Source organism: Lithobates pipiens, unplaced genomic scaffold (assembly GCF_037356315.1).
Source record: "Lithobates pipiens isolate NorthernLeopardFrog02 unplaced genomic scaffold, aLitPip1_a1.2 Scaffold_28, whole genome shotgun sequence".
Classification (NCBI taxonomy): Eukaryota; Metazoa; Chordata; class Amphibia; order Anura; family Ranidae; genus Lithobates; species Lithobates pipiens.
The window spans coordinates 180710166-180727655 of record NW_027507789.1 but is presented as its reverse complement, the minus strand read 5'-3'; the positions used below and the strand labels follow the sequence as shown (position 1 = coordinate 180727655).

Below are 17490 nucleotides of genomic sequence, written 5' to 3'. Positions count from 1 at the left end.
ACATATAAGGCTTCTGCTTCCATCAAAGTGTTCCAGAAGTAGGAAGCTTTTTTTAATTGGTCAGTAGTCACGTTGACCAATGAAGGCTTGCCTCTGCAAACATTATGGTGGATAGTCATTCCTGCGACTGTGTATGGTGTATACTGTATAGACAAGACCACTAGACGGGGAAAATCCGATTGCCTCTCGGGGGATCAGGAAGGAAATTTTTCCCCTGCTTTAGCAAATTGGATCATGTTCTGCTGGGGTTTTTCGCCTTCCTCTGGATCAACTGTGGGTATAGAATTGGGTATATGAGATTGTATGATATTATTTATTTTTATTTATTTTTTTGTGGTTGAACTGGATGGACTTGTGTCTTTTTTCAACCTGACTAACTATGTAACTATGTATGTAACCACACCAGCAGCAAAGGTCTAGAGCAGGGGTCTCAAACTAGCGGCCCTCCAGCTGTTGCGAAAGTCCCATGAGGCATTGCAAGGCTGACAGTTACAAGCATGACTCCCACAGGTAGAGGCATGATGTAGTTTCGCAACAGCTGGAGGGCTGCCAGTTTGAGACCCCTGGTCTAGAGGAACATCCAGGATGTTGGCAGTTGGCTCACGTTCAATTTTTCGTGACAACTTACCTGTTTACAAACAAAAATACCTGACCAAAAAAAATATGAAACTGTTAATACTTACCTGTCATGCCTCCTCTTCGTGTAATTTTTGCTCTTTTGCAGAGCAACCATTGACAGAATTTTCACATTGGATAGTTCCAGTGTGTGCCGCAAGGTTAACTCACCCTAAAATCCAAGACTCCCTCCAGAGGTGGTTCTGGTCAGCTCAGTAGATTGCTTTAAGAAAGGCCTGGATTCTTTCCTAAATGTACATAATATAACTGGATACTGACTATGGTTTCCTATAGAGGCTGGTGGGAGCAACCACAATGCACTGCAGGGAACTTGGGTATACCGAACACACACAAGTATGTCCAATGTGAAGGTTTTCTGAGAGAAGATTCCAGAATAGGCAATGTGACAAGTACATTTTAGGCTGTTCCTGATAATGTCATTGTGGCGAAACGTGTTGGTTGGGGCTTGCTGATGTCACTTCCACTTAAGTATTTCCATGCTAATGGAAGGCAGATGAGGAGTTTATGCCGGGGATACCATTAGATTGTATATATGATTGTGTAATGTTATGTGAGTAAATTTCATTGATTTTATATACAGTGGGTAAAATAATTATTGAACACCTCACCATTTTTCTAAGCAAATATATTTCTAAATTTACTATTGACGTGAAATGTTTACCACATGTCAGTAACAACCCATCCAATTCATACATACAAAGAAACCAAAACAAATAAGTTCAGAAATAAAGTTATGTGTAATAAAATGGAATGACACAGGGAAAAAGTATTGAACACATGAAAAAATGGAGGTGCAAAAAAGCATGGAAAACCAAGAGACCAGCTGAAATCTATCAGTAATTAGAAAGCAATCCTGCCTCTTGTCAATGCAAATTAATATCAGCTGGTCCAGCCTCAACCAATGGCCTATAAAAAGGTGTTACATTACTAAGGTGCCACACAAGAAACATCTCATGATAGGTAAAAGCAAAGAGCTTTCTCAAGACCTTTGCAACCTTATTGTTGCAAAACACACGTATGACATTGGTTACAGAAAGATTTTTAAACATTTAAATGTCCCAGTAAGCACTGTTGGGGCCACAATCCAGAAATAGGAAGAACATAATTTCACCATAAACCGGCTTCAACCAGGTGCTGCTCGCAAGATTTCTGATAGAGATGCGAAAAGAATTATTAGAAGAGTTGTCCAAGAGCCAAGGACAACTTGTGGAGAGCTTCAGAAAGACTTGGAATTAGAAGGTACAATTGTTTCAAAGAAAACAATAAGTAATGCACTCAACCGCCATGTTCTGTATGCACGCTCACCAAGCAAGACTCCATTGCTGAAGAAAAAGCATGTTGAAGCTTGTTTACAGTTTGCTGAACAACATTTAGACAAGCCTGTGAAATACTGGAAGAATATAGTTTGGTCAGATGAGACCAAAATGGAACTCTTTGGATGCCATAATACACACCATGTTTGGAGGTCAAATGGCACATCACTCCAAAAACACCCCCATACCAACAGTGAAGTTTGGAGGTGGGAACATTATTGTGTGGGGCTGTTTTTCAGCATACGGTGCTGGCAAACTTCATATCATTAAAAGAAGGGCGAATAGAAAAATGTACCAAGACATTCTTAATAAATAAATAAATAAATAATAAAAATCTGCTGCCATCTACCAGGATGATGAAGATGAAATGAGAGTGGACATTTCAGCAAGGCAATCATCCCAAATACAAAGCCAAGGAAACTCTCAAATGGTTTCAAAGAAATTAAAGCTGCTAGAATGGCCCAACAAATCACCTGACTTGAATCCAATATAACACCTATGGAAAGAACTAAAGATCAGAGTTCATAGAAGAGGCCCACAGAACCTTCAAGATTTGAAGACTTTGTGTGGAAGAATAGGCCGAAATCACACCTGAGCAGTGCATGCGACTAGTTTCTCCATACAGGAGGCGTCTTGGAGCTGTCATTGCCAACAAAAGATTTTGTACGAGGTATTAAATACTTTTCAGTTATCGTGTTCAATACTTTTTCCCTTTGTCATTCCATTTTATTACAAATAACTTCTGAATTTTCGGAACTTATTTGTTTTGGTTTCTTTGTATGTATTGATTGCATGGGTTGTTGCAGGTGTTTCGTTACATATGCGACCCATCACATTTGGCTGCCCGCTGGGCTGCGCATGCGTGACGCCGCCATATGCATTCCAACACTGTGGCGATCTGCTGAGTCCAGGTTCAAGCCCCACCATCCAAGTGGACAAAGAGTTAGATTATAATTATGCTGAGCGAAGCGAGGCAAGCCAAAACGAGCCCGCGAGGGGCCCTGTATTGAAACGCATATGGCGGCGTCTCACATGTGCACTCCAGTGGGAGCAAAATGTGATGGGCACGCGAATGTGATGTGACAACGTCATGTGGTGAAAATGTCATGTCACAGTCAATCTTCTTCAGAAAATATTTACCTAGAAAAATGGTGACGTGCTCAATAGCTATTTTACCCGCTGTATGTACATCTGCATATTGTGTACAGATGCATTCGCTGAATGGAGACTTCCGGCATTTGAGGAATACAGATGTGTGCTATACGGAGGCAAATGAGTCCAGCGTATAGCTGAGGACAGACATTCATATCTATGGATGGCTGTACCCAGAACCTGAGTGTCTCACAGAAAAGCCAGCTTTTTACATTGTGCGCGGCGTGTCTGTGAGGCCAGCGTTTTTTTTTTACAGCTTTTTGTTTTAAATAAAGTGACACTCTATAAAACACATTTCCCTCAAATATATTTTAATTTTTTTTATAGCAACACTCTAGTTCCCTTCAAAGACAAAAGAAAGGTTAAAAACTCCATTTCCTCTCGCATGCTTGTACTGCGTCTTTCATTGTCAATAAAGTTTCCTGAAACGCATCCCATTTTCAAAATGGCGGAGGAAGAAGCATGAGCCCTATTCTTTCTATGTGGCACGTCGCACGTCAAGATGGCGGCCTCCCCCCTCCTCCCCCCCCCCCGTCCATTGACGCTAGCGGGCGCCAGCTTTCAAAAGGGCGGACGCGAATTCTCGCGAGATGGGCGGGCACCGGTAAAAGGTAAATTCCCGGCAGCCCACGCGCCGACGTTGGCTTGTAAGGTTGCGCGTTGAGGTCGGGGGATGTTCGAGCAGCACGTCACGCAGGCCGGATGGAAGATGGCGGCTCCGGGGGAATATTTCAGTGTTGGCTCCCAGGTCTCATGCCGGACCTGCCAGGAAACGCGACTCCAAGGAGAGGTTGTGGCCTTCGACTACCAGAGCAAGATGCTGGCGCTCAGTATCCTTCCATGGAGAGCGGGGAAGGGGTGAGAGGGCGGCTGGAGCTCCTGGCTGGGCACGGGGTGTTAGGTGTGCCGGGGGCCTGGCTGGGCGGATCTGTGTACTGACCGGGGCCGGGGGATTCATCCGGGGGATGTATGGGGAGGCTGGACGGAGGAGCCCATAGATGGAGGGGATCGGATGTTGTACTCAGCCCAGCATGTCCGTACATTCCAACATGGAGATCAGAGCATGTCCATACACCCCCCCCCCCCCCAATACAGAGACCACGGCACGTCCACAGATCCCCCCCCCAATACAGAGACCACGGCACGTCCACAGATCCCCCCCCAATACAGAGACCACGGCACGTCCACAGATCCCCCCCACCCCAATACAGAGACCACGGCACGTCCACAGATTCCCCCCCCAATACAGAGACCACGGTACGTCCACAGATCCCCCCCCAATACAGAGACCACGGCACGTCCACAGATCCCCCCCCCCCCCAATACAGAGACCACGGCACGTCCACAGATCCCCCCCCCAATACAGAGACCACGGTACGTCCACAGATCCCCCCCAATACAGAGACCACGGTACGTCCACAGATCCCCCCCAATACAGAGACCACGGTACGTCCACAGATCCCCCCCAATACAGAGACCACGGTACGTCCACAGATCCCCCCCCAATACAGAGACCACGGTACGTCCACAGATCCCCCCCAATACAGAGACCACGGTACGTCCACAGATTCCCCCCAATACAGAGACCACGGTACGTCCACAGATTCCCCCCCAATACAGAGACCACGGTACGTCCACAGATCCCCCCCCCCAATACAGAGACCACGGTACGTCCAGATCCCCCCCCCCATACAGAGACCACGGTACGTCCACAGATCCCCCCCCCCAATACAGAGACCACGGTACGTCCACAGATCCCCCCCCAATGCAGAGACCACGGTACGTCCACAGATCCCCCCCCAATACAGAGACCGCGGCACGTCCACAGATCCCCCCCCCCAATACAGAGACCACGGCACGTCCACAGATCCCCCCCCCCAATACAGAGACCACGGCACGTCCACAGATCCCCCCCCCCCCCAATACAGAGACCACGGTACGTCCACAGATCCCCCCCCCCCCAATACAGAGACCACGGCACGTCCACAGATCCCCCCCCCCCAATACAGAGACCACGGCACGTCCACAGATCCCCCCCCCAATACAGAGACCACGGTACGTCCACAGATCCCCCCCCCCAATACAGAGACCACGGTACGTCCACAGATCCCCCCAATACAGAGACCACGGTACGTCCACAGATTCCCCCCCCAATACAGAGACCACGGTACGTCCACAGATTCCCCCCCCCAATACAGAGACCACGGTACGTCCACAGATTCCCCCCCCCAATACAGAGACCACGGTACGTCCACAGATCCCCCCCCCAATACAGAGACCACGGTACGTCCAGATCCCCCCCCCCCAATACAGAGACCACGGTACGTCCAGATCCCCCCCCCCAATACAGAGACCACGGTACGTCCAGATCCCCCCCCCCATACAGAGACCACGGTACGTCCACAGATCCCCCCCCAATGCAGAGACCAAGGTACGTCCACAGATCCCCCCCCCCCAATACAGAGACCACGGTACGTCCACAGACCCCCCCCCCAAAACAGAGACCACGGTACGTCCACAGACCCCCCCCCCCCAATACAGAGACCACGGTACGTCCACAGACCCCCCCAATATAGAGACCGCGGCACGTCCACAGACCCCCCCCAATACAGAGACCGCGGCACGTCCACAGACCCCCCCCCAATACAGAGACCGCGGCACGTCCACAGACCCCCCCCAATACAGAGGCCGCGGCACGTCCACAGACCCCCCCCAATACAGAGACCGCGGCACGTCCACAGACCCCCCCCCAATACAGAGACCGCGGCACGTCCACAGACCCCCCCCCCAATACAGAGACCGCGGCACGTCCACAGACCCCCCCCCCAATACAGAGACCGCGGCACGTCCACAGACCCCCCCCAATACAGAGACCGCGGCACGTCCACAGACCCCCCCCCAATACAGAGACCGCGGCACGTCCACAGACCCCCCCCAATACAGAGACCGTGGCACGTCCACAGACCCCCCCCAATACAGAGACCGCGGCACGTCCACAGACCCCCCCCAATACAGAGACCGCGGCACGTCCACAGACCCCCCCCAATACAGAGACCGCGGCACGTCCACAGACCCCCCCCAATACAGAGACCGCGGCACGTCCACAGACCCCCCCCAATACAGAGACCGCGGCACGTCCACAGACCCCCCCCAATACAGAGACCGCGGCACGTCCACAGACCCCCCCCAATACAGAGACCGCGGCACGTCCACAGACCCCCCCCAATACAGAGACCGCGGCACGTCCACAGACCCCCCCAATACAGAGACCGCGGCACGTCCACAGACCCCCCCCCCAATAAAGAGACCGCGGACCGTCCACAGACCCCCCCCAATAAAGAGACCGCGGACCGTCCACAGACCCCCCCAATAAAGAGACCGCGGCACGTCCACAGACCCCCCCAATAAAGAGACCGCGGCACGTCCACAGACCCCCCCCCCCCAATAAAGAGACCGCGGCACGTCCACAGACCCCCCCCCCCAATAAAGAGACCGCGGCACGTCCACAGATCCCCCCCCCCAATAAAGAGACCGCGGCACGTCCACAGACCCCCCCAATACAGAGACCGCGGCACGTCCACAGACCCCCCCCCCCAATACAGAGACCGCGGCACGTCCACAGACCCCCCCCCCCAATACAGAGACCGCGGCACGTCCACAGACCCCCCCCCCCAATACAGAGACCGCGGCACGTCCACAGACCCCCCCCCCCCCAATACAGAGACCGCGGCACGTCCACAGACCCCCCCCCCCCAATACAGAGACTGCGGCACGTCCACAGAGACCGCGGCACGTCCACAGACCCCCCCCCAAATACAGAGACCGTGGCACGTCCACAGATCCCCCCCCCCAATACAGAGACCGTGGCACGTCCACAGATCCCCTCCCCCCCCAATACAGAGACCGTGGCACGTCCACAGATCCCCTCCCCCCCAATACAGAGACCGTGGCACGTCCACAGATCCCCCCCCCCAATACAGAGACCGTGGCACGTCCACAGATCCCCCCCCAATACAGAGACCGTGGCACGTCCACAGACCCCCCCCAATACAGAGACTGCGGCACGTCCACAGACCCCCCCCAATACAGAGACTGCGGCACGTCCACAGACCCCCCCCAATACAGAGACTGCGGCACGTCCACAGACCCCCCCCAATACAGAGACTGCGGCACGTCCACAGACCCCCCCCAATACAGAGACTGCGGCACGTCCACAGACCCCCCCCAATACAGAGACTGCGGCACGTCCACAGACCCCCCCCCAATACAGAGACTGCGGCACGTCCACAGACCCCCCCCCCAATACAGAGACTGCGGCACGTCCACAGACCCCCCCCAATACAGAGACTGCGGCACGTCCACAGACCCCCCCCAATACAGAGACTGCGGCACGTCCACAGACCCCCCCCAATACAGAGACTGCGGCACGTCCACAGACCCCCCCCAATACAGAGACTGCGGCACGTCCACAGACCCCCCCCAATACAGAGACTGCGGCACGTCCACAGACCCCCCCCAATACAGAGACTGCGGCACGTCCACAGACCCCCCCCAATACAGAGACTGCGGCACGTCCACAGACCCCCCCCAATACAGAGACTGCGGCACGTCCACAGACCCCCCCCAATACAGAGACTGCGGCACGTCCACAGACCCCCCCCAATACAGAGACTGCGGCACGTCCACAGACCCCCCCCAATACAGAGACTGCGGCACGTCCACAGACCCCCCCCAATACAGAGACTGCGGCACGTCCACAGACCCCCCCCAATACAGAGACTGCGGCACGTCCACAGACCCCCCCCAATACAGAGACTGCGGCACGTCCACAGACCCCCCCCAATACAGAGACTGCGGCACGTCCACAGACCCCCCCCAATACAGAGACTGCGGCACGTCCACAGACCCCCCCCAATACAGAGACTGCGGCACGTCCACAGACCCCCCCCAATACAGAGACTGCGGCACGTCCACAGACCCCCCCCAATACAGAGACTGCGGCACGTCCACAGACCCCCCCCAATACAGAGACTGCGGCACGTCCACAGACCCCCCCCAATACAGAGACTGCGGCACGTCCACAGACCCCCCCCAATACAGAGACTGCGGCACGTCCACAGACCCCCCCCAATACAGAGACTGCGGCACGTCCACAGACCCCCCCCAATACAGAGACTGCGGCACGTCCACAGACCCCCCCCAATACAGAGACTGCGGCACGTCCACAGACCCCCCCCAATACAGAGACTGCGGCACGTCCACAGACCCCCCCCAATACAGAGACTGCGGCACGTCCACAGACCCCCCCCAATACAGAGACTGCGGCACGTCCACAGACCCCCCCCAATACAGAGACTGCGGCACGTCCACAGACCCCCCCCAATACAGAGACTGCGGCACGTCCACAGACCCCCCCCAATACAGAGACTGCGGCACGTCCACAGACCCCCCCCAATACAGAGACTGCGGCACGTCCACAGACCCCCCCCAATACAGAGACTGCGGCACGTCCACAGACCCCCCCCAATACAGAGACTGCGGCACGTCCACAGACCCCCCCCAATACAGAGACTGCGGCACGTCCACAGACCCCCCCCAATACAGAGACTGCGGCACGTCCACAGACCCCCCCCAATACAGAGACTGCGGCACGTCCACAGACCCCCCCCCCCCAATACAGAGACTGCGGCACGTCCACAGACCCCCCCCCCCCCAATACAGAGACTGCGGCACGTCCTCAGACCCCCCCCCCCCCCAATACAGAGACTGCGGCAGGTCCTCAGATCCCCCCCCCAATACAGAGACTGCGGCAGGTCCTCAGATCCCCCCCCGCAATACAGAGACTGCGGCAGGTCCTCAGATCCCCCCCCCAATACAGAGACTGCGGCAGGTCCTCAGATCCCCCCCCCAATACAGAGACTGCGGCAGGTCCTCAGATCCCCCCCCCAATACAGAGACTGCGGCAGGTCCTCAGATCCCCCCCCCAATACAGAGACTGCGGCAGGTCCTCAGATCCCCCCCCCAATACAGAGACTGCGGCAGGTCCTCAGATCCCCCCCCCCAATACAGAGACTGCGGCAGGTCCTCAGATCCCCCCCCAATACAGAGACTGCGGCACGTCCACAGACCCCCCCCCAATACAGAGACTGCGGCACGTCCACAGACCCCCCCCAATACAGAGACTGCGGCACGTCCACAGACCCCCCCCAATACAGAGACTGCGGCACGTCCACAGACCCCCCCCAATACAGAGACTGCGGCACGTCCACAGACCCCCCCCAATACAGAGACTGCGGCACGTCCACAGACCCCCCCCAATACAGAGACTGCGGCACGTCCACAGACCCCCCCCAATACAGAGACTGCGGCACGTCCACAGACCCCCCCCAATACAGAGACTGCGGCACGTCCACAGACCCCCCCCAATACAGAGACTGCGGCACGTCCACAGACCCCCCCCAATACAGAGACTGCGGCACGTCCACAGACCCCCCCCAATACAGAGACTGCGGCACGTCCACAGACCCCCCCCAATACAGAGACTGCGGCACGTCCACAGACCCCCCCAATACAGAGACTGCGGCACGTCCACAGACCCCCCCCAATACAGAGACTGCGGCACGTCCACAGACCCCCCCCAATACAGAGACTGCGGCACGTCCACAGACCCCCCCCAATACAGAGACTGCGGCACGTCCACAGACCCCCCCCAATACAGAGACTGCGGCACGTCCACAGACCCCCCCCAATACAGAGACTGCGGCACGTCCACAGACCCCCCCCAATACAGAGACTGCGGCACGTCCACAGACCCCCCCAATACAGAGACTGCGGCACGTCCACAGACCCCCCCCAATACAGAGACTGCGGCACGTCCACAGACCCCCCCCAATACAGAGACTGCGGCACGTCCACAGACCCCCCCCAATACAGAGACTGCGGCACGTCCACAGACCCCCCCAATACAGAGACTGCGGCACGTCCACAGACCCCCCCCAATACAGAGACTGCGGCACGTCCACAGACCCCCCCCAATACAGAGACTGCGGCACGTCCACAGACCCCCCCCAATACAGAGACTGCGGCACGTCCACAGACCCCCCCCAATACAGAGACTGCGGCACGTCCACAGACCCCCCCCAATACAGAGACTGCGGCACGTCCACAGACCCCCCCCAATACAGAGACTGCGGCACGTCCACAGACCCCCCCCAATACAGAGACTGCGGCACGTCCACAGACCCCCCCCAATACAGAGACTGCGGCACGTCCACAGACCCCCCCCAATACAGAGACTGCGGCACGTCCACAGACCCCCCCCAATACAGAGACTGCGGCACGTCCACAGACCCCCCCCAATACAGAGACTGCGGCACGTCCACAGACCCCCCCCAATACAGAGACTGCGGCACGTCCACAGACCCCCCCCAATACAGAGACTGCGGCACGTCCACAGACCCCCCCCAATACAGAGACTGCGGCACGTCCACAGATCCCCCCCCCAATACAGAGACCGTGGCACGTCCACAGATCCCCCCCCCAATACAGAGACCGTGGCACGTCCACAGATCCCCCCCCCAATACAGAGACCGTGGCACGTCCACAGATCCCCCCCCCAATACAGAGACCGTGGCACGTCCACAGATCCCCCCCAATACAGAGACCGTGGCACGTCCACAGACCCCCCCAATATAGAGACCGCGGCACGTCCACAGACCCCCCCAATATAGAGACCGCGGCACGTCCACAGACCCCCCCCCAATATAGAGACCGCGGCACGTCCACAGATTCCCCCCCCAATACAGAGACCGCGGCACGTCCACAGGTCCACCCCCCCCAATACAGAGACCACGGCATGTCCATAGATTTCCCACCCCAATACAGAGACCACGGCGTAGATTTCCCCCCCAGTACAGAGACCACGGCACGTCCATCGATTTCCCCCCCCCCCCAGTACAGAGACCATGGCAGGTCCATAGTTCCCCCCCCCAATACAGAGACCATGGCAGGTCCATAGTTCCCCCCCAATACAGAGACCATGGCACGTCCATAGATTCCCCCCCCCAATACAGAGACCATGGCACATCCATAGATTCCCCCCCCCCAATACAGAGACCATGGGGGGGGGGGGGAATCTATGGACGTGCCATGGTCTCTGTATTGGGGGGGGGGGAATCTATGGACGTGCCGCGGTCTCTGTATTGGGGGGGGGGGGAATCTATGGACGTGCCAATACAGAGACCACGGCACGTCCACAGATTCACCCCCCCCAATACAGAGAACATGGCACGTCCACAGGTCCACCCCCCCCCAATACAGAGAACATGGCACGTCCACAGGTCCACCCCCCCCCCCCCCAAATACAGAGACCACGGCATGTCCATAGATTTCCCCCCCAATACAGAGACCACGGCATAGATTTCCCCCCAATACAGAGACCACGGCACGTCCATCGATCCCCCCCCAGTACAGAGACCACGGCACGTCCATCGATCCCCCCCAGTACAGAGACCACGGCACGTCCATAGATCCCCCCCCCCCCCCCCATACAGAGACCATGGCAGGTCCATAGATCCCCCCCCCCAATACAGAGACCATGGCAGGTCCATAGATTCCCCCCCCCCAATACAGAGACCATGGCACTTCCATAGATTCCCCCCCAATACAGAGACCATGGCACGTCCATAGATTCCCCCCCCCCCAATACAGAGACCATGGCACGTCCATAGATTCCCCCCCCCCCCCCCCAATACAGAGACCATGGCACGTCCACAGATTCCCCCCCCCCCAATACAGAGATCACGGCACGTCCAGATCCCCCCCCCAATACAGAGACCATGGCACGCCCACAGATCCCCCCCCCCCCCCCCCCCAAATACAGAGATCAGAGCACGGCCACAGATTCCCCCCCCCCCCCCCAATACAGAGATCATGGCACGTCCACAGATCCCCACCCAATGCACAGATCCCCCCCCCCCCCCCCCAGTGCACAGATCACGTCCACAGATCACCCCCCCCCCTGTGCAGAGATCACGTCCACGCATCCCAGTGCAGAGGTCACGACGCGTCCACGCATCCCAATATGGGGGTCATAGAAGACACCATGTCCCTTTACTCAGATTGTAATGCAGCTATGCACCCCTGTACAGGGATCCTAGCAGACCATACACCTCCATACACAGATTGTAATAGACACATGCACCCCAGTATGGGGTTCCTAGCCTGCACATACATACATCCTTATACTGTAATCATAGCAAACGCATATTTCCTTGTATATAGATCATAGCATGCACCCCTATACAGAGATCATAACAAAGGTACATAAACCCCCATACGAGGATCATAGCAGACACATGCACCTCTATGCAGGGGTCAGAGCCGGCGCATGCATCCATACACGAGGATTGTAGCAGACTTGCATAGTCCCATCCATCGCCACATAGCAAGTCTTATTCAGACTTGCATAGTCCTTACAGTGACCATAACAGATTGCGCTGTGGAAAGTCACCAGCACTCCAGAGAATAGATTTCAACAATTTATTTCAAAACCATAAAGTCACATACATGCCAGGTGTATTGACCCGTGTGACATGGCTTTGCAATGAATTGTTGAACACTTGGCTTGTGTTGGTGGAATGCTGGTGCCTGAGCTGAGGTTATCATGTATTCTGCTGGTGGGGTGATGGTTCCTGATCTAGGGACTCTATGGGTGAAATGTGTCCAGGGTTGGTGGTGGCCAAGATGTGGGAGCTGTAGCCTCTGTTGGTGTACTGGATGTGGTTCATCCATGTGGTTTGCTCCCCTTAAGTCTGCTGTTGTGATAGTTTCATGGAGTGATGCATGTTCTTAGAGGAGGCTGGCACCCGTTGTGGCAGGTGAACTGATGGGGGGGGGGGGGGGCATTTTGTGTGTATGTATATATATATATGTGTGTGTGTGTATATATATGTATATATTAGGGAGCTATCATGGCTTCTAGTGGTAGAGTAATTCCTGATATGAAGCGATGATGGCTTGACCTGGAGCTGTGATGACTTTTCGGTGGTGGACTGATCTGGATGTGGCTTCTGGTGTGGTGTGATGGCACCTTACCCAGAGTCCACTAAATAAAATCCTATAGACCAAAGTAGTGATGCACCGAAATAAATTCTGGTGCCCAATCAAAAATTCAGGATGCACTAAACCTAAATTGACTTTAAAAAAAAAAAAAAAATATTTGTATAAATGTCTTTGACTCTTTTTTTTTTTTTTTTTTTTTTTTTTTTTTATCGTGAATTTAAATGAATATGAAGTTGTCGGCCATTAATGACACCTTTTTTTGAAACGGTGTTAAAAATCATGCTTGGTGCATATTTGGTCAGTAAAGAAAACTGCAGCTCCCTGTTGAAATGCATTGTAAATGCAGAAAGAATGCGCCCATTGCGGTTTATTTTTATTGTTGCATGAATTGTGAAAAACGCAACATAAGCACGGCAATATCACAGGCGTTTTCAGCAGCCATTATAGGCAAGCTTTTTTTTTTTTTTTTTTTTTCTCCTACAATGCTGAAAACTCTATTTTTGGAAACTTTTCAGCGCCTGACGTTTCGTTGCATTACTAGACCAAATGTGATCAGACGGGTGAAAGTTTGTTCTTTAGGACGATTGTATATCCATAGGTCTTCTGTGTATGAACTGTTACACTTGCTGAACATGCAGACTTGTATCTTGTAAGATTTTCTCGGCGTTCTCAAGAGGTGCCCTTAGATACTCCCAAGAAATGATTTCTTTGGTCTGTAGGTGGTAGGCCAGGCTGGCAGACTAAAGCCATCATTTCTACATCAAATGAACATTGGCCAGATTAGGCAATGATGATTGTAAGTCTGTGGATGTCTTCCAATTCTATCAGCCTTTGAAGTGGTGATCCGGTCTGTCTGATATCAGAGCACCAAGGACAGGTCAAGGCCGGCTGTAACGGTAGTCCATGACAACACCTGCCAGCAATAGCCGGCCTGCAGCCCTTTATCTCTTTTGTTGGAAAATCATAGGAAAGAAGTCCTGCTGAGCTGGAAATGCTGAAATAGCAGAAATAGACGGGGCTGGGCAAGAGCTGCAAGTGCCAGATAGCCAGTGCATTGAAACTGAATCTTGTCTCCTTTAAGCCAATTGTATTTTTAGTGGATGTTCAATGGCTGGCTTGTTAAGACTCTAATTTGTTCTGGTAGGTTACTGAGGTTGATACAAATGGAGAACTGTAGTTAATGTATGCCCCCCCCCCCCCCCCAAGGAGATTTGGTCGGCGGGGAAATGGAAAGCTACCTATAGATATTTTATTAAAACCTTGGTTTGAGTGTTTTGCGAGGCAAGCAATTTAAATTTTGTCTTGATATACAAGTAGCGTCATGTCACAACCAGGCTCGGATCCAGAGCCTAGTCTTGGGAGGAGCGCTGCTAGAAAATGTTTTTTGGGCTAAATATATTGGGCAAATGGCTGGTGTTAGCGCTTCAGTCATCACGGCGCCATGGTTATGGTGTCTGGATGATTGAAGTGCATTACTATTACATTGTTATAAAAAATTAAATAGTTCAACTTGCCATAATGCAGAATCGGTGGGAGCCCTGAGCGTGTCACCTGCCCCACTTTGTGGATTGCCACGTCCCATGCCACAAGATGCAGATTGTCACTTGCCTGCTATAATGTCTCTTGCTCTGTCCCAGTCGGGCAGCAGAGAGATGAAGTAACCTGTCTGCTGCTACGGCTGCCTGCACACTGCACAGTGAGGGCGAAAACTGCAGGGATGCCGGGCGGTGAGAGATGTCATCTCTCTGATCCCCCCCTGCCCGCCGGCTCCCTGATTGGCTAGCAGCCGCTCACACACAGTCACTGAGCCGCACAGCTGCTTACCACCCGAGTCGCCTCTCCTGCCCGCGGAGCCACCCGCCGTCTCTCACCAAAGGAGCCGCGGCGACACCTGCCCACCCACTCAGTTGCATTCTCGGAGGGGGCAATTGCCCCCCCCCGATCCGCCCCTGATCACAACAGAGTATAAAAGAGGCGCCTCTAAGTGTAGCAATATGGTTACATTTAATGAAGGTACAACACTTAGCAATTTACATGGTTGATGATTAAAACTGGCACATCTAAGTATGCAGGCACCCGGGGTAAAGCTGTCCACATAGACCATCCTCTGCACCGCCATGGACTCATCCCTTCCACTCTGAGCTGTTCAAGCCTCACTTTCAGATCACACTATTGCTGGGTAGTCTTCCCAGTCACAATTGCAGACTGACAGCGTTGAGAGCCGGCAGTGTGGAGCAGCTTTACCCCAGATGCCTGCATGCTTAGATGTGCCTCTTAAGCCCCATACACACTATCAGTTTTTCTGCAGAGTTTTTCCTTCAGATTTACCAAAACCATGTAGTAGAAGGGCCTGCCTGATTGCATACAAATTGAAACTCCTAAGGTTTGACCTCATATTATATGGTTTTGGTAAATCTGAAGGAAAAACTCAGCAGAAAAACTGATAGTGTGTATGGGGCTTTACTCATCACCCATGTGAGTTGCTTAATGTTGTACCTTCATTAAATGTAACCTTATTACTACACTTAAAGGCATCGCTCTTCTTTTATACTCTGTAGCTCCCTGCTATATTTTGCTTCTAATCCCATCTTGGAGGCTGCCATTTGTGGATGGACCTTTTTATGGTTCCACAACCTTGGTCACATTGCTATAATCTTTTTAGATGGACTATAAACTGAAGGACCTATGAATAAATGGTTGTAGAACTAATCGTTTGAGTTTACATAATTTCTTATGGGGAAATTTGCTTTGAAATGAGTGTTTGAGTACAAGCATTTTTCTGGAATTAATTATGCTGGCAATCCAAGGTTTTTCCACATAGATGGATATCAGTTTTCTTACTTTGTACTGTTGCATTGCGTGGTAACACCCCAATTGTTTTTGCATTTGTTGTAACCTATATTGAATTGGCAAGGTATTTTCCTATATGTTGGATACCTTCTGGTGTTCAGACTTGTAGATGTTGTTGTCACCTACAATTGGTTGAAGGAACAGCATTATTTGATGGGCTGTGTTTAGGCATTTGTAGTATTGTCATATCTGGTTACTCTCAGGTGTGGCAGTAGCATTCATTAAGTTTAGCTATGGCGCTTTTTGCTTAATTATGTTGGTCCAACTTGGGTCATACCTGTGGAAGCTGGAAATCTGTTGTGGGCACCGCAGCTTCAGTGTTCTCCACTAGCTTCCTGGTTCCCACCCTGAGTGGCTGCCCTTTTGCTTAGTGAACACTGGAGGTTACCTACATGACACGGGCACTATTCAGAGAACACATTCCAATTTCTCCACGACTGGACAAGGTGGAGATTATGACTTCACTGCTCCACTTCATCCAGTCCAATCTGCATTCATTGATAAAATGCAAAGTGATCTTTGAAATGGTTTGTGTGCCACATGTGTGACCTCCTGTTGCCAATGCAGCAGGGCAACTGCTTGGCACAGGAATCTAGTGGAGGTCACTATAGTAGTGATTTCCATCTTCCACAAGGATCCACTGTCCATATGTACATTTCAGTTTTAAAATCCAAGACCAGGGACTTTGTGTGAAGTTCCATGTCTGTTTTTTTAGCAATTGAATTCATGCAAAGCATTCTGATTGGATGAGGTGGGGTAGTGATGTCACGGTCTCAACCTCATCCAATCAGAACATTTTGCATTTATTGGGTAAATGCAAATCATCCTCTGGCACCAGTGTCAAGTGAGTGACTTGTTCACAGTGCAGCCACTGAAGATGGGGCCTCAAAGCTAGTGGGGATCACAGTAGTGGTGCATACCACAATGATTTCCAGCCTCCACATGGATCTCATGGATATGGAACATAGACTTGCATTGGTCCAAGCTGTAAAAATTGCTATAACTAAAATTCAGCTTTAAAGGGCAAATTCACCTTTTTGGGAACCTTTTTGCATCTGTTTAGGGTGGAACATGTAACATCTTCCCAATGCTGCATCTGATGCCTGATTACTACCCCCCCCCCCCCCTCCCTGTGACAGCAGTGTGGGGAGAAGTTCCCTGTACTTGCTGTCACTCCTTGAAATCAACAGGGCTCTGCCCACATGGCTACTTCATTCCTTCACACAGCTGTGTGTGAATGAACTACAAGCCCCAACATCTTTTGCGATTGCTTGTAGCTCTCAATGAGCTATTATGACACTGTAGAGTCCTGTGGTAGTTCATTGATTCTTCCTGTCAGGTTGTATCTTCTTACCCATACAGGTACACAGATACACTGACAGTGTGCAGGAGACCTGAATGGTACCAGCGATCTGCTGGTTCTGGGTGCAATGCTTTTAAAGACTCAACAAAACAAAAAATCTAAATTGTGCACTTT

General features: G+C 52.9%; 1 protein-coding gene across 1 annotated transcript in view; it reads left to right on the top strand.

Moving 5' to 3' along the window:
* Window positions 1-3737: 3737 nt before the first annotated feature.
* The window catches only part of LSM12 (LSM12 homolog), a 32284-nt gene continuing 18531 nt past the window's right edge, over window positions 3738-17490 (top strand). Inside the window, exon 1 of the mRNA XM_077460029.1 lies at window positions 3738-3931. Coding sequence (XP_077316155.1) covers window positions 3775-3931 — 157 coding nt within the window. The 5' untranslated portion in view covers window positions 3738-3774. The remainder of the gene's footprint in view (window positions 3932-17490) is intronic.